The sequence below is a fragment of the Lates calcarifer genome, linkage group LG5 (assembly GCF_001640805.2).
Source record: "Lates calcarifer isolate ASB-BC8 linkage group LG5, TLL_Latcal_v3, whole genome shotgun sequence".
Lineage (NCBI taxonomy): Eukaryota > Metazoa > Chordata > Actinopteri > Centropomidae > Lates > Lates calcarifer.
The window spans coordinates 1196963-1218668 of NC_066837.1; the positions used below are offsets into that span (position 1 = coordinate 1196963).

The window sequence follows — 21706 nt, forward strand, 5'->3', positions numbered from 1 at the left end:
AAATTCCATCACAACCCAAGGCACACTCAAGTCTGGATCCAGTGTGATCTAGGTCTGTTGTTTATTCAAAAAAACTTACCAGGATATAAGTAAATGATTGTTACTGATGTAACCACACTTTTATTTATCTTTCAGAAAACACAATCCAAAGGTGCCATACTGAACTAAAGTCCTACCTTCAAAATAAAACAAAGAATCTGTTTCAAGGAACAAAGGAGGATGGATCATTGACTCCTTTAAACAAGATCTATACAGAGCTGTACATCACAGAAGGAGGCAGTGAGGAGGTTAGTGGTGAACACAAAGTGATTGAATCAAAATCTACAAGGTCTTCAAGGTCTTCAAGGTCTACAAGTGAGGAGAAGAAAATCTACCTCAACAACATTTTTGAACCTTTATCAAATGGAGAGATCCGTCCTCAGAGAGTCCTGACAAAGGGAATCTCTGGAATTGGAAAAACTGTTGCTGTGCAGAAATTCACTCATGACTGGGCAGAAGGAACAGCCAACCAGAACATCCAGTACATATTTCCGTTCACATTCAGAGACTTGAATTTAATAAAAGACAAGAGTTTGAGTCTTGTGGACTTAATATGTCACTATTTTGAAGAAGTGAAGGGTTTGGAAACATCAGACTACAAAAAGTCTAGTATTTTGTTCATCTTCGACGGCCTGGACGAAAGCATATTCCCCCTGGACTTTGACAATAATGAGATGTGTCGCAGTGTTACGGAGGCTGCATCAGTAGACACTCTACTGACCAACTTAATCAAAGGGAAACTGCTTCACAAAGCCCTGGTCTGGATCACAAGTAGACCTGCTGCAGCAAGTAGGATTCCTCCAGAGTTTATCAACAGAGTGACCGAGGTACGAGGCTTTAATGATGAGCAGAAGGAGGAATACTTTCAAAAGAAGATTAATGACGAGGTTGTGGCTCAGAAGATCCTCAAACATCTTCAGTCAAAGCCGCTGAGAAGTCTGTACATCATGTGCCACATCCCATTGTTCTGCTGGATTTCAGCCACAGCTCTCCAGAGTCTTGTAACAGGTACTCACAAAAATGAGTTGCCAAAGACTGTGACTGAAATGTACACACACTTCCTGATCATCCAGACAAAGAGGAAACAACAGAAGGATTATGAGAAAGGTGAACCAGACAAAGATCTGATCATGAAGTTGGGAAAGCTGGCATTTGAACAGCTACAGGAGGGTAATATGATCTTCAATGAAAACGATCTGAAAGGTTGTGAAATTGATCTGAAACAAGCTGCAGTTTTTTCAGGGGTTTGTACACAGATCATAAGAAAGGAATATGGTCTTCACAGACAGGAGTGTTACTCTTTCATACATTTAAGTGTTCAGGAGTTTCTTGCAGCTCTGTATGTATTAGAGACCTTCATAGATAGTCGAAAAAATCTGCTTCCTAGTCCGACAAAAGGGAAAGTGGCATTGAAAAACGGAGAGATTCCCATTGTCCTCCTCCACAAGAGTGCAGTGGATATGGCTTTGAAAAGCGATTATGGACAATGGGACTTGTTTCTGCGCTTCCTGCTCGGTCTGTCACAGGGTAAAAATCAGGAGCTTCTTCAGAAAGTATTTGGATTTCAGGGAACACATCTGCAGAGCAACCAGGAGATAATCAAGTATATTAACAGTAAGATCAAGAAACAGCTCAACTACAACAAGATTACCAATCTGTTCCACTGTTTAAATGAGTTGGGTGACCAGACTCTAGTAGAGCAAGTCCAAACATACCAGAGCTCAGGAGATGTCAGTAAAATCTCACCTTCACATTGGTCAGCTCTGGCTTTTGTGCTTCTTTTCTCCAATGAAGACCTGGATGTCTTTGACCTAAAGAAGTACCACAGATCAGATGAAGTTCTGGAGAGGCTGGTACCAGTTCTCAAAGCAGCAAAGAAAGCTTTGTAAGTATTTGGCCTGAGGAAACCCAAGGACTCTGAAACTCTGAGATTGTTTTTAAGGCTATGTCCACACTAATATTTTTAGTTTTGAAATGTTTAATTGGTGCTAGGTTTACACCTGGCATCCACACTACAGTTTCACTACTGAAACTGAGAGTTTTGGAAATGCTGCTGGGTCCATGTTAGTTTGAAAACTCTGGGGTTGTATTTTTAGTCAGGATTGGCAGAAATGCAAATGTTTTACAAATTATGCAAAAGACACCTACACATTCGTTCCCACTTTGGGTCAGTCAGACGTATCTTACCCTTAGCCAACATGCTATTATGATGAGACCCATTTCAGCCTCAACTACCTGTAGTAAATGCTGCATGGATAATTACAAGCATTGTTGACCTTGGTGTCTTTGCGTGTGTGATGTGTGTTACTATGGACAGAGATCATTTCTTTTTAAAATGGAAATGTAGTAGTGTGGATGTAGCCTTTCTAAGTATGGGCAGACAGAGGAAATGTTTTTGTTAAGTAATTTAGTTTTTCCTTTTTAGGTTGAGTGACTGTAACCTCACTCCTGGATGCTGTGGGCACATTTCATCAGTTCTCAGCTTGGAGTCTTCTGCTCTGGAGGAGTTAGACCTGAGCAGAAATAAACTGCAGGACTCTGGAGTGGAGCTGCTCTCTGATGGCTTAAAAAGTCCCAACTGCAAACTCCAGAGACTCAGGTAATAAAGCCATAGCATCTCCAGGCACCTCATTTCAGGTGCTGTGAGTGCATTTAATCCATATAGGTGGTGATTCATAATGCATGTAGCTATCTCTGTGCCCTTCACTGTGTCATCTGGTCAATAGCTCACCACTTTTGTTACTCAGCCTTTTAGCTGGGTGCAAGTCTCCCAAAAAGCTAGAGCTGCAGCTCACTCCTCAGTTCTTATTTTGCTGGACTTCTCAGCAGCCTTTGCCGTGGTGAACCTCAAGTTCCTGCTATCTGTCCTCTTTGGTATGGGCATCTCAGGCACAGTGCTTTCTTGGTTTGAATCCTATCCCTCTGGGCACTTCCTCAGTGTGACATGTCAAGGATAAACATCCTATCCTGTCTCCTCCCCACAGGAGTGCCCCAAGGATCAGCACTGGGGACCCTTCTCTTGGCAATATACACCACATTATTGGGTCCAGCTATCTGCTTGAATGACTTCCCATCACCACTATGCAAATGACCTCCAACTCTATGTTGGGTTACCGCCAGATGACCCACGGTCTCTGTGCAGATCAGGGCTTGTCTCTCAGACATAGCCACATGGATGAAGGAATGTCACCTTCAGCCTAACCTCTCTTAAGACTGAACTCATCTTGGCAAATCAATCTCTCCATCATAAAATCAATGTCAAAAATGTCTCACCTTCATGGACAGTGAAACCTTACAGATGGTCCCGAAAGCAGCAGTGTGTCTGGTGTTCGATCAGCCTGAAAGGTCACATGTCACTCAGTTCCTCACTGACCTCCACTGACCACCAGAACGTCACCAATACTTGCCAACAGAGCGACTTCTGGGTCTACCCCCATCTACTTTAACTCATACAGCCTTATTCTCATTCTGGGCCACTGCAGCCCTCCAAAGATTGTCATCTGGTATTCTATCAGAGCAGCAGAGGCCCTCTCTATCTTCAAGGAGGTGTGTCCATAGTAACACACCTCTTTTCCTGACAACTCTAAGTCACTTTGGATTAAAGCGTCTGCCAAAAACCTCCACCTTCCAACAACTCCAAATCTGTTCGATTTGGGCACAGGTCTATTCTGAAGCAGCTGACACCCCCAGCTCCCCTGATCAAAGCAAACCAAAGGGTCCATTTCCTTTTTTTATGATGGGGGTAGACACCCAAACTTCCTGGTGATATGTAGCATTTTCTTATATTTTCAGAAGATGGTGCCAACCAAAATGTATTTATAACTCACATTAAATACTGAAATTAATGTTTCTAATTCTTGGACTGTGTATCTTTTTTAAGACTGATCAGCTGTGGCCTGTCTGAGAGAAGCTGTGAAGCTTTGGCCTCAGTTCTCAGCTCCCAGTCCTCAACTCTGAAAGAGCTGGACCTCAGTAACAACAACCTGCAGGATTCAGGAGTGAAGCTGCTCCTTGCTTCATTGAAGAGTCCACACTGTACCCTGGAAACTCTCAGGTCAGGAGATGACTGTTGCCTTCATCAAAACCAGTTCAGCTCAACTGCCTGATATGTTTCATTTTGAGTCAGAAATTGATTTTGAATCATATCTTGAGTCAGAATAAAATTGAACAGGAACATTCACAAAGGTTCCTGTGTCTCCAGGTTGTCAGGCTGTCAGGTCACAGTCAAAGGCTGCTCCTCTCTGGCTTCAGCTCTGAGATCCAACCCCTCCCATCTGAAAGAGCTGGACCTGAGCTACAACCATCATATAAGAAACTCAGGAGTGATTCTGTTGTCTGCTCAACTCAAGGATCTGCAATGTGGACTAGAAACCCTCAGGTATGAAGAGAAAACAAGAGCTCACACACTGTTTGTCACACTGACAAACTGAGGACTGATGGTTTTCCTGCTGAAAAAGATGTTGTCTATTAAGTGTTGGTTTTATGTTGAGGAGTGTGAATTCCTTTACTCTTAGTTACTTTGTGAGTTTATTGTTGCTTTTGTCAGCCCATAAAGAGTGACCCATAATCATCACATTTGTAATTCAGCAGCATTTTTATGTCATTCTATCACTTCTAATTTCTAAGTAATGTATTGTGCTTTTTTTTTTTTTTTAAAGACTGATTGGCTGTAACCTGTCAAAGAGAAGCTGTGAAGCTCTGGCCTCAGTTCTCAGCTCCCAGTCCTCCAGTCTGATAGAAGTTGACCTGAGCAACAACGACCTGCAGGATTCAGGAGTGAAGCTGATCTCTGTTGGACTGAAGAGCCCTCACTGTACCCTGAAGAATCTCAGGTCAGTAGATGACCATTTAATCCTGCTTTACAGAAAGCTGAACGTTTGAGAAGATTACTCTTAAATGTGCCATGCCATACTTCCAGAAGATATGTTAGAGTCTGTACTCAAGTAAAATTAATATGTTTCTTTTGTTTTGCCATCATTTTCATTTCAGTCCAGCTGCAGACTGTTACATAAAGTACAACTCATCACTGCCACTGTGTATCCTATCAGGACTTCTGATTTATTTTTCCAGTTCAACCACTGGTTGTTGAATTCTTGAATACTAGGTATTTGACAGTATCATCATAAATCATTCCTTGGTGTGTCTATGGTTGTGTGTCTCCAGGTTGTCAGGCTGTCAGGTCACAGTGGAAGGCTGCTCCTCTCTGGCCTCAGCTCTGAGATCCAACCCCTCCCATCTGAAAGAGCTGGACCTGCGCTACAACCATCCAGGAGACTCAGGAGTGAAGCTGCTGTCTGCTCTAAAGGAGGATCCACAATATAGTCTGGAAACTCCCAGGTATGAGGAAACAACACACACTGTTTCTCTGTCACACTGACAAACTGAGGACTGATGGTTCGCAGCACTGTTGATGTTGTTGTTGTCAGTTCATTTTTGAGTCCAAGTGAAAATTTGTGCCAAATTTGGGAGGATTCCTTTTCAGGCATTCCTGGAATATGGGACTGGTGTATGTATGGACAGATAACCCAAAAACATAATACCTGTCGCTGGCGCAGAGGCATAAAAATCAGTATTTATGTTTTTAATTTTCAAATTAGACTGATTGACCAATAGTGTTACAGTAAGGCTTAATCCATGATCATGAAAATCACTGATTAAGAAGCTTCAGAAGGTTTATTCTTTTGTTTCTCCCTCCAGGTTGGAACATGGTGGAAAGCAGAGACTGAAACCTGGTCTGAGGAAGTGTGAGTGTGTCTTCACTTGTTTCATGTTAAAGCTGTGTAAATATAAAGCTTCTGTATCTGAATTCATCTCTCACTTTGAAAGAAGATCTGATATGATTAATCCTAAAATTTTATCTAATGAACAAAACTGCTGCTGTTCTCTCCATCAGATGCCTGTGAACTCACACTGGACACAAACACAGCTCACAAAAACCTCCAACTCACTGACAGCAACAGGAGGGTGACACCAGTGAGAGAGAGGCAGCCATATCCTTATCATCCAGAGAGGGAGAGGGAGAGATTTGAACACTGGCGTCAGCTGCTGTGTGAAGATGCTGTGACAGATCACGGTTACTGGGAGGTCGAGTGGAAAGGGAAGGTTAATATAGCAGTGACCTACAGAGGAATCAAAAGGAAAGGGTGCAGTTTTGACAGCAGGTTTGGAGAGACTCATCAGTCCTGGAGTCTGAGCTGCTCTGATGTTGATAGTTACACTGTCAGTCACAATAAGGAGAGAACATACCTCCCTCGCTGCTCTGTCTCTAACAGAGTAGGTGTGTATGTGGACTGTCCTGCCGGCCGTCTGTCCTTCTACAGAGTCTCCTCTGACTCTCTGATCCACCTCCACACCTTTAAAACCACATTCACTGAACCTCTTTACCCTGGGTTCTGGGTTGGATCTGGTTCCTCTGTGTCTCTGTGCTCACTGTAGGAATGAACAGAAGTTCTGTCTCTTTTCAAAAATTTCAAGAGGCAACTATCTGTTTGTTGAGAGAGCAGCTGAAGTGTCCTACCTGGTAATAATTGCTTTGGCCCTAAGAGGAGTATGCAGTGAAATTTGGCATCCCTGACTTTCTGCTGTCTAGTATTCCTACAGAACTGAGCCATCAATGGGTGTTATAGCTGCAGCTGGCGCCCCCATGCGTCCAGCCCTTTTGTGAAACTTTTGTGTATCTACTAAGCAAGAAACATGGCCTCCAGCACAAGATTGACTCCAGCTGCTGGAGGCGTTGCTTCTTCCTTTGTTGCCAGAGCCCTGGATCCTGCAATTCAGAGAAGAGAGGTTACAAAACCTTTGCCAGCCTGTCATGTGGGGCGGCCTGCACCCACAGCACGGCATCTTACCTCCAACCTTTTGTTCCGTTGAGCTTGATGCTGATTAATAATTTTTTACTCTCAGTTCTTTGAGTTAGTAATGAGTTACTTGTGAAACTGTGGGGACTGGATCAGGTGTAGCTATAAAGAAGTACTGATAACACACACTCAGGAATCTTGTCTTTGTTTTAGAGACAGTAGGAACAGGTTCTTTTTCCAATAAATCTTTATTTTTTTTGTGTTTTTGTAAATCGACAAAAATTAAAAAAATAAACACAGGTGAATAAAACAACATGGTGATGGGTGTATTTCCTTCAGTTTTATCCAGCCCTATTTCTTTTGCCAGGTAAGTTCTTTTTATAAAAATCTCTGGAAGGTTGCACACTGTTGCATGGGTGGGTGATATTTGAAACAAATTTATGTTCATGTCACTCAAAAAGTTTTCACAGCAGACAGTGAGATGCTGTTAGGTGAAGAGGATAAGACAAACACCTCTGCAGCGTCTGAGAGATGTAAGTAGAACATACGTAAAGAAAAAGAAACCACCTTTATCACACTTATTCATAAAAGTACCTTTAAGTACCTCGTTGTTGGCAAACCCATGTTTTCTCTCTGGATTCCTGCAACATAATCTCTATGTCTTTTTATAGCAACAATATAATGATGATAATCTAAAACTATCCCAAATCAGTCAGCATTTTCAGATTCCATGATGTTATCACTCATGTCTTTTCATCTGGCTCATGTTTTCTTCTTTCCTTACTCTTTATCTGCTGTTCAGCCCTGTTAATAGATTTTGACAGTTTTGAGGTATATCTTTGAGTGAGACTCCATAATGGAAGTAGTACTTGTAGATTGAACTGATTCTGGTGTAGCTGCAGAATTAAAACATCCTGAACAATAATGAAGTCAGATCTGTTTGCAGTAGTACAGCACAGTGTTAGAGCAGCTGCCACTTTAACTTCCTGTGAATCTCCTAAAATAAATAATTCCTTTCTTCAAAGATAATGACTTAATGATGATTCTATTCTTTGAATCCAGGCTGACATGATGAAACCATGTGTAATTATGAGATAACAACTAATTTAATTCCAGATGAATACTAATCTGTTCAATATCAGATAACCTCAGATAACTCCGGCCCATTCCCCGTCCCTCCACCAAGTTTGGTGCAAATCAGTTCAGTACCTTTTGCATAATCATACAGACAAATAAACAAACAAACTAACAAACCAACAAACAGACACTGGTGAAAATGTAACCTCTGTGGAGGTAATCGCTTCACTCAGACAATCAGTCGATAAAGTAACTTTAGTCTTTGTCAGTTTTCAAACCTCCATAAAACGATCCCTGAGACAATCCTGTATCTTAAAGCAATAGTTAAACATTTTAGGGAATATATTTCTTCTCTTTGTTGCTGAGAGTTAGACATTCAAATTGATCCCACTCTCAAGTTTCTACAATAAATATGAAGCTGCAACCAGCAGCCAGTTAGCTTAGCTTAGCATAAAGACCGGATACAGGGGAAACAGCTAGGCTAGTTCTGACCTAAGGTAACAAAATTCACCTACCAACACCTCCTGTGCTCACTGACTAACATCTTATGTCTTGTCTATAAATGACCCCTTTGTGGATGTCCGTTTACAGCCCCAACTTTGTGGCCAGATGGATTGTCCACCCTGCAACCACAAGTAAACTGGATGTTTGTTTTGAGCACAGTTTGTTGGTCACATCCACTTTTGACCACAGGTCCACATCCACCTCCTTTGTAGAGTAACATCAAGGCTTCATATTGACTTTTTCTCCCAACAAGAAAACAGGTAAGAGCATTTCCTAATATGGTGGACTGCTCCTTTAGTTACTTGGTGTAGAGCTTTTCATGTGTTTACATTTCTTTCAAATTGTTCTGATTGCTTATCCTGTAGAAAAACAAGACAATAAAAGTGAGTGCATTGTTTTTTTTTTCAGAGTGCAATTCCTGCGTTGACCACCAGATGTCGAAAGTCCAAAGTAATGAATCAATCCATGATGACTTGATGACATGATGAATTCTTACAGGTGCTCTAAACCTGCCATGTCCACCTTAGCTTTGACAAACAGAGTGTCCTCTTTGACGTACACGGCGTTCTGGGGCGTTTCAAGCTTGTTGAGAGAAATGAAGCATGAAAATCCAACAGCGACGTTGCTCACAGAGTCGGCCGCAGGTTGTTGGAAGCTTTTGGACACAGGGTCCGGTCTAAAGCTGAGACTCCGGTGGTTACCGGCACCACTTTGATCCAGAACAGAGAGAGTCACTGTCTGTTTGAAAGGCCACTGCAGCAGAGCGTCGAAGTCTCCCGGCATCAGGACCACGTACAGGGACAGGTGGGTCCCCCTTCCCTCGCCGTCCCCGTTCAGGTAGGCCTTGATGGCCATTTTGTAGCCGCAGCGTCCGGTGTGGAATGGCATGCTGCTCAGGCACGGCTGCTGACCTCCGGCCTCAGCGTCCCTCCTCTTCCTGAAGTCCTGGATCTTCCAGATCATTTTGCCGTCGTAGGACGTGGCCTCGAGCTCCTGCAGGTGCTGCTTATTGCGATTGAGCTGAGCGGTGTGGAGATCCAGGAGACCCGAGTGATGCTTCAGATTCTCCTCCAGAGTCCCTGGAAGAAGAAAATACCAACGGGATTTACTGACATGCTGTACCAGTCTACCTGCACCTCATCAGCTGTACCTGGTTGGTTAGGTGTTCATTACTAAAGATGAGGGTTAACTGTTTTCATTTTTTCCTGGTCTTCTCTAACTAATTCTTTGAAGCAGGACAGTTTGTGTCCCCACAAACCCAAACATTGTTGTGTTCCTGCTACTAGAAGATGGTCGACAAGGTGCCATTACAGTGAAGACTGCTCAGAAATGTCACAGAAAATTGAGAAAATGTGCTGCTACGTAGTGAGGGATCATGGAAGTAGTTTAACACTGGGCGAATCTTGATGGTTCAAGTGGGACGTTTTTTTACTTTAGGAGTTACCATACAGGAAACACCTGTGTGTGGATATGAAATCCAGCAGAAAATCACATTTAACCAACTTGTTGCTTTTAAAATAAACCTTTTTCAAAGCAGGTTGATAAAGGAAGATTTTTTGTTACCCAGGTGTTCTCTGAGGGCCTCGGCTGCCGACACCTCCTGCATCACGGCGTCCAGAGACTTTCTGAGCTGCTCCAGCTCCTCCAGACCAGGAAGTCCCCGAGACACCTGCTGGACTTCGAGCTGGACAGTGGACAGGACGTCCTCCTGCCTGCTGAGAGTCCTCTGATCACACACAGACAGAGGTAACATGGTTTAATTCTGCTGCTCTGACTTTATGAGCATGAAACCTGTGAAACTGTTTCCCCCACAAGTTTTGATGTGGTAGTGAGAGTGTGAAAAGTTTCAGTGGTAACAGTATTCAAATCATTTACTTAGCCACACAACAACATAGAAATAATCCATTACATGGACATGTCAAAGTAAAATTAAAGAAGGATTTACAACAAAATTTAGTATCGAAAGTATCAAAAGTAAAAGTACTTGTTATCCAGAATGGCATCTTTCCGTTATTTCTATTATTACATTGGATCATTGTTACTTCAGTATTAATATGTGAACTGGACTTTCAAGTTGTATACTATATATATTGTTGGGTAGATTAACATGTAACAGTGTTTCATATTTTATGAGATCATATGTTTTCTATGTAAAATAGTAACTGCACCTGTCCGAAAAATGCAGTTTAATAAAAAGGAAAAAAAAAATCCTTCTGAGATGTCGTGAAGTAAAAGTATAAAGTAAAGCATACAGTGGAAATAGTCAAGTATCTCAGACCTGCATGTTAAGTTACTTTCTACCACTGAACAGATTTGACCAGAGCCCGAATGTTTATCTAGAAATATAGTCTGCAAATGACGTCAGTGTAACCGTAACAGCTCTTCTTCTTTTGAACAAAACCCATGTGCAAACCCCCGACCAATCAGTACTGTCCAGTACAGCCTGATCAACCTTATTCCTCTCGACCACAGAGCTCCACTGTAATCTATTCCAAACAAAATGAGTTTATTTAAATGAAACCGTTTGAGGGCTGGTTCATCAGTTGTTGTCCTGGGGTAGTAGGAGATGAGTTTAACAGCTGTGGTCGCCTGCACATAAGATTCAACTAATTCTGTACAAAGTTTGAAGTTCATATGTTTTGTGGTTTTTCTGTTTCAGGTCATGGAAAATTGAAAGTCAGCTCTGTCTGAGTTGAACTCTACCTGCATGTAACCACAGCACAGGTGTTTTTAAAGACTTGCAGCTTCAGTAGGAAGCAGTGGGCTTGAAGCTGAAGTCAGTTTGAGTCAGAACATGGGATTTGTTGACAATAACAAAGACATGCACAAAAACACCAGCCTGATTCACATCTATGGCTGTCACTGAAATAAGTCTTGTGCTGTGCTGTGTATGTATTCACCTGAGCTGTGGAGATGACATTCTCATGGTGGCTGCTCTGTTGCAGCAGCGGTCTGATTTTCTTCTGCAGACCAGTGAGCAGTAAACTGTCTGTCTGGACCTCCTGCTGCCTGAGCAGCACCTCCTCCTGCAGAACCCCCACCTGACCGAGGAGACAACGGTCTCAGGTAAAGATGTTTTAACTCAGCGTGGTCATAAATATCTGTGAACACTAAATTATATCTGTGCTACGCTTAGTTTGAAGCAACATTATACACACCAAGTTGTTGGTCATGTAGATTCAACTAAAACTAATGCAGTCCTGCAGTCAGTCATAGAGACTGAAACTGATCATTTGCTGTTGGACTGTGTTATTTTATACAGCGGTGTATTTTGTCCGATTCAAAGCAAATATAGTAATAACTAAATAAACACAGATAAGCCTCAGAGCTTTTCTAGATCATTCATTGTTTCATCACCGTCTGTCATATGAGGCAGAGGTCTGATCGTATCATCCTCTTAAAGGTAGGACAGGATGTTCCCACATCTTTTATTGCCCCCAAAAAAGAAGCACAAATGTGGCTCACAGCTAAAACCTAAAATTACTGATAGAACACAGACCCACTCTCGTTAACTCTCAGTTTTATCTGACCTGTTGCTCCAGGTTGGTGTTGCTCCTCAGCACCAGCAGCATGTGATGATTGACAGCAGCGTCTTCATGCAGTTTCACTTTCCCTCGTTTATCCTGCAGAACAAGGAACTCTTCGTCAGGTAAAGATCACAGAAAAAACAGACTTCAATTCAGTTCATGTTAATGTGTTAACACACCTGTACAGAGCAGCCGAACTTCTTATAGGAACAATCGACGAGAACCTCAGGACACGACTCTCTGTGCTCTGTCAGCTGAAAGACAAACATGACCCATGAACCATCGAACACATCTTCTACATTTGATAATGCTAATGTAGAATGACTGACTCTGAGATGTCAAATCTTAAATTCAAAGCAACATTATGTGACTGTTTTAACCTTTAAATCTCAGCTTCAGACTCTGATGGTTCAGTGTAACAGGGAGAACAGAGCCTCTGTCTGAACACTTGTAGTTTCTCTGTGTAACTTTGTTCTTCAGGTTGGATCTCCCTCTGACTGAGTGACAGTCAGCAGATTAAACTGCTGGAATCAGACCCAGAGAGTTCAGAGTGAAGCCGAACTGTAGATCAGTTAAAAACCAGCGTTCATCTCTGATATCCAGGAAACTGACGCAGATATCAAGAGTTAGAAACAGAGTTTGGTGTTTGTTACAGCCACAGCACTTCCTGCTCCAGAGGGAGAAGGGGATCATGGGTAATATACACCGTCGGACTATGTTTCAGTTCTGCACTTCTGTTATTCAGCTGTTTTTTATTAGTGAGTTCCTGTTTTATTTATCTCAGGCACACACAGGTGAACATTGGGTGATACCAATCAAGCTAGATTTGCTTTGGGCAGGTTGCTATGTTTCATTTGACTTTTTGCATCATTAGGACACTTTGTACCCTTGAAAAGTTTGACTTTACGACAGAGATAAAAACTGTAAGGGAGGTGCAGAGGTGAGATAAAGATACTGCTTATCAACATGATCAACAGTTGCAGCAGCAGCGATCATGATCACTGTATCTGCAGGTTTATGGTGTGAATCAGAATCAGAGGATGAGCTCACTTTGTGTCTGGGAACCTTCTGGGAGCAGCTGTTGGGACAGTCCACCGCCACATCTGGACACGAGCTCTGCACATGATCCTACACAAACACAAACACATCATCAGGAACAGACAGTTCAGCTCAGTGAACACTGTGACTGCTGGTCACATGTACAGCACAGATTCACTTTTCATCTCCCATATTCGTCCACACATTCCAGACTGTGTGGACATGACTTTACCTGGATGAGGCTGAGTTGGTGAGGCTGCCTGCAGTATGGGCAGGGCTCGGTGCGCTGAGGACAGGTGTTGCTCAGGTGTTCCTGCAGGTATCTCCTCTGCAGCACCACCATGCAGCCTGGGTTGGTGCACTGCAGCTGCTCGTACTGACACAACCGCAGGTGGTCCTGCAGGAGACGGAGGGTTCTGAGATTTCATGCGGATTTCTGGGTTTAGATTTGTCCATCTATCAGGACTCGAGGGGTATATTATCGTCTCTCTGTGCTGTTCTGAGCCTGGTGTAACCATGTGAGGAGTGACACAGTCAACTCTACTACCTGCAGATGGTGTAATGTGATGACAGAGGTGCATTCTGGGGAGTTGGTGCAGAACACTTCCAGACTGGAGATTTCTCGTTTGCAGCAGTTGTCCTGGAAAACCTGCAGGGACAAAACTCCTGATCAGAGTCGTCTTAAACTTCAGCAGGAAGTGTGTGTGCAGCAATTATGTTTGGTTTATATATCCTCTGAGCGGCTCTGACCTCGGCTGGTGTGATCACTGCTCCGTCCACTGGACAAACTGGACTGGACGGTGATGAACTCTCCCTGAAACACAGAGCAGACTGAAGTTCCACTAACAACCCACCTCTACCGGTTGTAGCTTCAAATCCAGAGAATAGTGAGGAGTTTTGATGGTTCCTGTCTGGTAAATTTTTACATTTCTCAAACCTTTGATTAAAGGGTACAGGGAGCATTAGTGTTATTGTTCTTAGTCCCATTAATAGAACAGGTTGTTAGTATCACATGTGGAGGTTCTGATAAAACTCTGAAGTGTTTGGAAACAAATAATATTCAGGCTGAACCCAACACGTCTGTTGATTATAATTGGTCCTAAAATCAGAATTATGGGATATGTTTAGTTCTATATACTGAACTGCATCACACGTGGTTTGCTACTTGTTTGGTACCTGTTGACTACCTGTTTGCTAACTGTCACTTCCTATCTACTCCCTGTCTGCTGCCTGTCTACTTCCTGTGTGCTACCCGTCTACTTCATGTTGGCTCAGGGGCTCAGTGACAGACCCTTTCAGTCTTTAGTTCTTGGTCTGAAACCATTCCACTTTGTTAAGGGTTTTTTTGAAGGTAGTCTCTGTCAGTGGAAGCATGTTTAAAGGTGAATTGTGTCAGTGCGAATGTGTGTTAAGGTGGATTGTGTGAGTGTGTGTTAAGGTGGACTGGCTCCTACAGCAGTCCTTGGAGGCAGTGGAAGCAGTAGATGTGTCCACAGGAGTTCTGCTGGGGGTTGAGCACGACTCCACTGCAGATGGGACAAACAAACTCCTCCTTCAGCTTCAACACAAACTTCAGGGAGTGCTGGATGGACGTCAGCTCCGACTCCCAGGAGCCCACGGGACCCGTTGACCTCATCCTGGACTCATCTGACCCCAGCCTCGACTCGTCTGACTGCAAACTGGACGCATCAGATCCATCCAGCTTCGTATCTGCTGTGGCCATGAATCTGCAGGAGGTCCAGACAGATCATACAGGTGATTCAAAAACAGGATTAGAGGTTTTCTTTAATTCTTCTGATTTGATTGTTTTTACTAAGCAGTGAAATCACTTCAGACCAACATTTGTTTTAATTGAACCACTGCATTTTTTTAAGTCTTAAAATCTTGCCACCACACCACCTGTCACCTAGAGTCATTTCTACCTGTGTGACCTCATCATTGTGGGTGTGGCTGAAGGTCAGAGAGGCTGGTTGGTGGTGAACTAGCTGTAAAAACTAGTGGATGATGGATATGAGGTAGTTTGTTTTTTTTAATGCATCTGATTAAAAACTAAACTTAGTGAAAAAACTTGATGAATGAGAAAAAGTTTTAATGACTTCTACAGCATCAGCAGATAACAGCATCTCTTCTGGGCGCAAACACAAATGTCTAAACTTGTGTAAATAAATAAATGTTTAAACAATGTCAGTGTACACAGCAGCACAGGCAAAAATGTTAAAATAAAAAAAGATGTGTATTGTCTCTTGTAGGTTTGGTGGATCTGAACTCTGCTTATTATTTTAATTTTTAAAAAATGTCCACAAATGATAAAAAACTTAAACTCTGTGAAACCAGAACTACAAAGTTAGTGTTTTGTGAGGTCACTGTGACCTTGACCTTTGACCTATGACCACCAAAATCTAATCAGAGCATCTTGGACTCAAATTGAACCATTTGAAAGAACTGCCTCACAGTGTTACTGAGATATTTTATTCATGATGATGAGACGGAAAACCAGGAAACATGAAGCCTCCGCCGGCGACAGCTGCGGCCTGAGGCTTTAAAGTACCTCAAACTGTACTGAGGTATAGTACAGAGTAAATGTACTCAGTTACTGTCCCCCTCTGACCTGCGCACTGTGAAACCAACAAACAGGAACATTTAGACCGGACATGTCAGCGACACCGCACGTGCTGAGGATGAGCGCACGTGCACACGGTTAGATTCCTCTGTACTGACACAGTAACGAGCTTCATTAACAGTCTGATGGAAATGAGTGGATCGGGTTTAAGTTAAAGTGGAGTTTGTTCTGTGGTGTTTGAATGAGTCCAGGCTGCAGGGGAATCCCCCCTGTACCTGCGCTGAGCTGCTCTGTTGGATCATTTATTCCCTTTACATCACTAAAACAACACTCAGCTCATTTCAAACTGGAGACTTTTCCTCTGTGATAAGTTTAAAACTCCGGATCTTCCCGCTGAGGACCGGAGCTTCTTTACTTTCACTTTCCACAGACGGTCAGTTCATCGGTGCGCAGTTCAGTTCTCAGAGGATTTTCTTACCTCACTCAGTGAAATCCTCCTGAAATCCCTGAACACAGCTCCACACTGCAGCCTGTCAGTCCCGGCAGATCGATACTATTGATTAGTATTGATTATAGTCGACAGAGCGGCAGCGGCAGCAGCAGAGGAGGAAATTAAAAAGAGCAGGAAGTGACTCAACATCAACAACCTGCTGCTGCCTGCTGTTATTACTGCTGAGTCAACACACTTCAATTAAATAGCACCAGGAAAATAACAAAGTAATAACAAAGTCCTGCATAAGTTTACTGCAAACCATCAAAATATATACATCAAAAGTACCAAAGGTAATTACTGAAATGTGATCAATAAAATCTCATCTTAACCTTTTGTAAAGCAATATTAAAGTATAGAGTAGCAGAAAAATAAGTAATCAAGTTAAGTACAAGTATCTCAATTTTGTACTTGAGTACATATACTTAGTTACTTTCCACCTCCGTCCTTTGTTTAAGTAAAAGTAACGATACCACACTTTAAAAATACTCTATTACAAATAAAAGTCCTGCATTTAAATCCATTTATATTTAGTTACTCTAAAGAAGTATTCAGATACCTTTAAAATACTCGTGTCACTGTAGAACAGAAGACTCACCTGCTCTCGCCTGCAGTAGTTGTAGAGTAATACTCTTTATCACCACTAGATGGCAGTATCTGCTATGTGAGTGACCGGAGCTGAAAACAGGAGTTTTATCAGTTAAATCAGCGATTTCCAAACTTTTTAACTTCTGATGAACCTTTACTGAAGAAGTATTTTTCATGCAGGACTTTAACTTGTAATGGAGTATTTCTAAGTTGTTGTACTGTTACTTTGACTCAAAGATCTGAGTACTTCCTCAGTTCACTTCCTCAGTCAGTTTTCTGTGTTCTGTATTATTTTCAGTGTGGCATAGAGAAGTCATATCACAGCAAACACAACAGAGTTAATAAACACAGGAAGCTAAAGAACTTTTAAAAATAGCTTTATTTATTGACGGTGAAGCAAAGAAGCTTAGGAGCAAATGATCAACAAATATCTGAACTCATCCACATTCAAACTGGAGCCACATGTCATTCAGTTAACTGGGATAAAACACCTCAGAGAAACGAGTCTCTTTAGCCTTAACTTTAGCCTTATCCTAAACATCAATACATTAGCTATAAAGTTCAGAAGGATGAGTTTTCTGGTTTGTATTAATTAACAAAAGAAGGTACATTTAGTTTCTGAGTCATTCTTCATTAGTCAGGTTTAAATCAGCAGAGAGCAGAGTTAAGCGAATTAGATGATGATGAGTTTATGCATTGTAATTAACACAGTCATCTGTAACATCACCACCAGTCGCACAGCTGGTGCAACGGAAACGCCGTGTTCGTTTTGACTGGAAACAGCGAAATATGTTTGCAAGACCAATAGATGATGTCCCGAGGTCTCTAAGAGCCTGTTTTAATTTGTTTTTGTCAGCAATTTGCTGGCCTCTAGGTGTAAATATGTTTTCAAACACAAATGCTTTATCCCTCCACGCCCCCCTATTAATGACATTATTAATCAAATCAATGATATTTCTAGGACTCCCTGGGTTTGCACAGTTTGCGTCACATGGAGAGGCGTGAGCGAAGATGACAAACAAATCACCGTCGTTGCTCTGGAGATGTAAGTTGTTCAGGACACGCCACTCTGCATGTGTAGGTGGTCGAGTTGTTGTCAGTACTGTGGCCATAGAAAGTCTGCTGTTGCGAAAAACTTCACCATTTTTAATCCCTTGTCCTTCTTGTGCTGTAGGCTTCGTCACACCGCTGAGATCATACCAGTGGTTCACTGGAAGGCTCAGAGCCACACTGTACATAGTGTTTATGTTGAACCTGTCAAAACACACACACAAGATGTTGAGGCTGGTTTCCTGATATTTGGTCATGACTGTAAGAGACTGTAGATGTTGACTCACCCATTCTTCATTCTCCTTATTTCTTGTATCAGTCCTGGGAGTCTGTTCTGATCCGGAGCAGCTGATCTCAGAGCAGGCAGAGAGAAGACCAGAGTCACAGTGATCCACCACCGGTTGGACATCTGCACACAAAGGTTAATAAAACACTGAGGAAGTTTATGAGTCTGTCACATTTACACTGTTGACTTTAAGTTTAACAGACCCAACCACAGCAGTGACCACAGGACTGAGTTCATCAAACTAAAGCAGAACGATGTGAGTTCTCACCTTCATTGTTGTTTCCTACACAGCCTGTTTATCCCTGAAGAGAAGACACAAAACAACAATTCAGAAATATTCAATGTGCCACGATCCTTTAGTTGCCACTTGTGGCTGCACGTTGCTTCTTTTCAGTTACATAGTCTAATTTTGAAATATTTGGAGGGTATCAGGACTAATGAGAATTTGGTATTTCACAACGGAAAGAAGTGTAAAGCTTCTGTCTTTAATACAAACTTGTTTGCCAGTTCAAATGCACTGGTGCCAAACTGCAACTTTGAAACACCAGAACAACAAATTCACATTCCAAACCATCAAAAAAAAAAAACAAAAAAAAAAACAAGTCAAATGATTGATGAGTTGAACCAAAACCAGATAATGTACCTTTGAATTGTAAAGTCAATATGAAATGTATTTCTCAGTCTTTCAGTCTTACTAGAGAGAAAACCCTCATTTACCTACCTGAGGTTATTTCCTTGTACTTTACCTGCTGTGGTGAAGAAGGACGTCTAACAGATGCTGACTCAGATTTCTTCTCACTGCAAGCTGCTGTTGCAGTGAGTACAGTCTGAAGGGAATGACATTTTTATAGAGCAGAGTCTGACCATGGCCAAACCCTCAGAGTTGCACCATGTCCTTATTTCAACATGTCCCAAAGAAGGAAGGAGATGAGAAGGACATTTTGCAGTTTGATTTAGCTCAGTTGGCTGTGCATATGAAGCAGGGTGTAATGTTCAGAAGTGTCATGTGCAGCATGTTGCTAGTTGGCAGGTTGGCTGTAGTTAATTTTCAGAGAAGTCTACTTCAGTCTTTCAAAACTTTTCACTGAATATTTGCTCAGCTGTTGCAGTGCACATTTTTCAGCTACAACTAATTAGTTGGAATTAAATGTTTTGTCTTATGTGTCATGGTAAAGTCCTTATAGGCAAGTCTCACCACTCTAGTGATGGGAAGTTCGGCTCTTTCGACTCCTGAACGGCTCTTAATTTAGGATTTTTTGTAGGCCTTTATTTTACCATAACTTTGCAAAAATTAATGGTTTGTGTGTTGAAAACCCTTTCATGTTCAGTGATTTTATGAGAAGCCTTATAATTGCCTAATTTTGTGCATTTATTCTGTTACAAAACAGTTCTTCCTTTTGTTTGTTCTCCCTTCTCTTCAGGAGGTGAAATGCTCCAGTGATTGACCTGACCTGTCTAAAACCTTCCACTTTCCCCCTGATGAAGTCCTTTGTTGTGTTGGCAGTGTGTTTTGGATCATTGTCTGCTGCATGATGAAGTTCCTGCCAATTAGTTTGGATGCATTTCTGCTGCTATCATGACTCACATCATCAAGCCCAAGCCATGACACCACCTCCACAGTGCTTCACAGATGAGCTTGTATGTCTTGGATCATGAACAGATCCAGGTTACTCTCGTTCTCATCTGTCCATAAAACTTTGTTCTCTGTACCAAAGTCCTTCTAAGCAAGTCTCACTAAAGACCCCTCAGTCAGTTATTTTGGGCTAACAAGACCCAAAAGAGTGGTAGTGTGGTGTCTCACCATAGATGACAATCACATGACTGCAATTTCCGCCTTCCAAAACATCTGCCAGCTGCCTTTCACATTTCACTTAAAACAAACATTTCACTTTCTTGTTTGTACTCCTGTTCCATGCAGCATGTTAATTATGCTGCCATAGGTTGAAAATGATGTGTCCTTCCTCTCCTGCCATTTTCAAAGTTTGAAAATGCGTTGGTGGTCTCTTTCTTCCAACACTGAACTTTCTGATTGTTTTGAGTCACCATCCTGGAACTTAAAGTGCACTGCATGTTTCCACACTTATGCATTCAATATAGCAAGTGTATATGGAATTAGACAAATCAGTCAGCTACTTAAATCAAGTTTCATTCAGCTCCACAGTCTCAGATCCATTATCTGGACCTCTGACTTGGAGAAAGTCATCCATGCCTTCATATCCTCTCACCTTGAGTACTGAAATTCTTTTTTTTTTTGACTTCAGTTCTGTCTGTCCTGTGATCCAGGACTAAGTGCTTTGAGGTCAGGGCTCTTTTATTTGCATCAAGCATAAATCCAGTTTAATGAACATATGAAGCAGGGTGTAATGTTCAGAAGTGTCATGTGCAGCATGTTGGTAGTTGGCAGGTTGGTTCTAGTTAATTTTCAGAGAAGTCTACCTCAGTCAGACTTCAGTCTTTCATAGCATTTGCTCAGCTGTTGCAGTACACATTTTTCAGCTACGACAAATTAGTTGGAGTTAAATGTTTTGTCCTGTGTCATGGCAAAGTCCTTGTAGACAGTTCTCGCCACTTAGCAGCCATCTTGGCAATGCAAACAAGACAAGGCCCCTGTTTTTGTCTCGTTTTCATCACTGGTAAAAGACCTTGTCATTGTTTCTGAGGAACTGTTTTGTGCTTTGACAGTTTAAAGAAATCAGTTTCTTCATCCTGAGCTGCAGATTGAAGGTGGAGAAAGTGAGATGGCGGTTAATAAAGTAATACAGGTTGCACCACACACTTAAGGAGGACAGATTGTTACAAAGTGTTTACACTGAGATGAATATGGGCAGAAATATGTGTCACCAGAAACTGAATTTGAATTGCAGAATTAGAATTTTTAATTTGAATAATTTCATTAAGAAACTGAATTTGAATAGCATATTTTGGAATTTAATGTGAAATTCAGTTCTCTGCCTATTTAGTTCTCACATGTTAATTTCAGCTCTCAAACATTCAGTCACATTCAAACACTTCACCATTGTAAAATGTCTCAGCACCTGTTGGATGGTTACTGTGCAGATCAGAGCAGATATTTGTCTTTGTGAACTTTGATAATCCCTTTACTTTTTCACATACAGTTGTCATCAGGTCAAAAACATGGGTTGAGTGGGTAGTTCAGGGTCATGTTTAGAGTGGAGTCTGTCCTGTAACCAAAACAACCCCATTAGTCGTTTGTGCAGCAGTTTATCATGATCCACCGTTAGGTTTTATTGTTGGAAATAAGTTATAATCTGTAACTTCTCCACATTGTATTGTCTAAAACCAATTACACCATCATCATCCACTTTGAGAAATCAGTAATTTACATCAAGATATCAATCAGTTTCATTTGGTTGCCTGTCATTGGTGTCATAACCACTTTGTGCATGTGTCAGTGTTGTGGTCATCAGTGGAGACAAAACTGACTTGAATCCACTTTTAAGCCTAATTTTTAAGACACACCTTTTAGATCTTGGTGGTTTTTAACGATATATTAAGATTGCATATTTTTTTCGTTTCTGGATCTGAAGTTAATTATGTAGAATTATGTTATTAGTTTGTGTCAGTACTTAGGCAAAATGTTATTCTTGTGATTTTTATTTAAAGTGTTTGCCACCTGAAATAATTGTGGAGTAATAATCTTTTTTCGCCGCTAGGTGACAGTACCGGCTGCGGTACACTCATGTGCGGTACGTGAGTAAATGGCCCCATAATCCTTCGCGGCAGCTGCTC

At 41.8% G+C, this 21706-nt stretch overlaps 3 protein-coding genes and 1 long non-coding RNA gene across 8 annotated transcripts in view; 1 reads left to right on the top strand and 3 right to left on the bottom strand.

Annotated features, from left to right (window-relative positions):
* Positions 1 to 1926, bottom strand: part of LOC127142517 (uncharacterized) — a 62002-nt gene extending 60076 nt beyond the window's left edge. Inside the window, exon 1 of the long non-coding RNA XR_007813330.1 lies at positions 1836 to 1926. This is a non-coding gene — a long non-coding RNA (uncharacterized LOC127142517). The remainder of the gene's footprint in view (positions 1 to 1835) is intronic.
* LOC108892166 (NACHT, LRR and PYD domains-containing protein 12) overlaps positions 1 to 7149 on the top strand; it is a 29649-nt gene extending 22500 nt beyond the window's left edge. Inside the window, exons 4-11 of one of the 4 annotated variants that reach the window (XM_018689587.2) lie at positions 136 to 1924; positions 2465 to 2638; positions 3920 to 4093; positions 4241 to 4417; positions 4698 to 4871; positions 5203 to 5376; positions 5737 to 5783; positions 5933 to 7149. In XM_018689587.2, coding sequence (XP_018545103.1) covers positions 136 to 1924; positions 2465 to 2638; positions 3920 to 4093; positions 4241 to 4417; positions 4698 to 4871; positions 5203 to 5376; positions 5737 to 5783; positions 5933 to 6474 — 3251 coding nt within the window. In that variant the 3' untranslated portion in view covers positions 6475 to 7149. The remainder of the gene's footprint in view (positions 1 to 135; positions 1925 to 2464; positions 2639 to 3919; positions 4094 to 4240; positions 4418 to 4697; positions 4872 to 5202; positions 5377 to 5736; positions 5784 to 5932) is intronic. The other 3 variants (XM_051070922.1, XM_051070920.1, XM_051070921.1) reach the window with 3 other exon arrangements.
* On the bottom strand, positions 7066 to 16358 carry traf5 (Tnf receptor-associated factor 5). Its single transcript, XM_018689595.2, has 11 exons — positions 16021 to 16358; positions 14437 to 14709; positions 13733 to 13796; positions 13530 to 13631; positions 13215 to 13379; positions 12995 to 13072; positions 12124 to 12198; positions 11948 to 12040; positions 11318 to 11458; positions 9981 to 10143; positions 7066 to 9496 (listed from the first exon to the last, which is right to left on the bottom strand). The coding sequence occupies exons 2-11, from the start codon at positions 14703 to 14705 to the stop codon at positions 8910 to 8912; spliced, it is 1737 nt and encodes a 578-aa protein (XP_018545111.1). The 5' UTR covers positions 14706 to 14709; positions 16021 to 16358; the 3' UTR covers positions 7066 to 8909.
* Positions 16359 to 16981: 623 nt separating this feature from the next.
* LOC108892174 (uncharacterized) lies at positions 16982 to 18834 on the bottom strand. 2 transcript variants are annotated; one of them, XM_018689601.2, is made up of 4 exons: positions 18703 to 18834; positions 18225 to 18258; positions 17958 to 18079; positions 16982 to 17874 (listed from the first exon to the last, which is right to left on the bottom strand). In XM_018689601.2, exons 2-4 carry the CDS (start codon positions 18228 to 18230, stop codon positions 17310 to 17312), a joined length of 693 nt encoding a protein of 230 aa, XP_018545117.1. In that variant the 5' UTR covers positions 18231 to 18258; positions 18703 to 18834; the 3' UTR covers positions 16982 to 17309. The 2 variants fall into 2 exon arrangements, with proteins under 2 accessions (XP_018545117.1, XP_018545116.1); XM_018689600.2 differs by having other exon boundaries at positions 18678 to 18818.
* Between the last annotated feature and the right edge of the window lie 2872 nt (positions 18835 to 21706).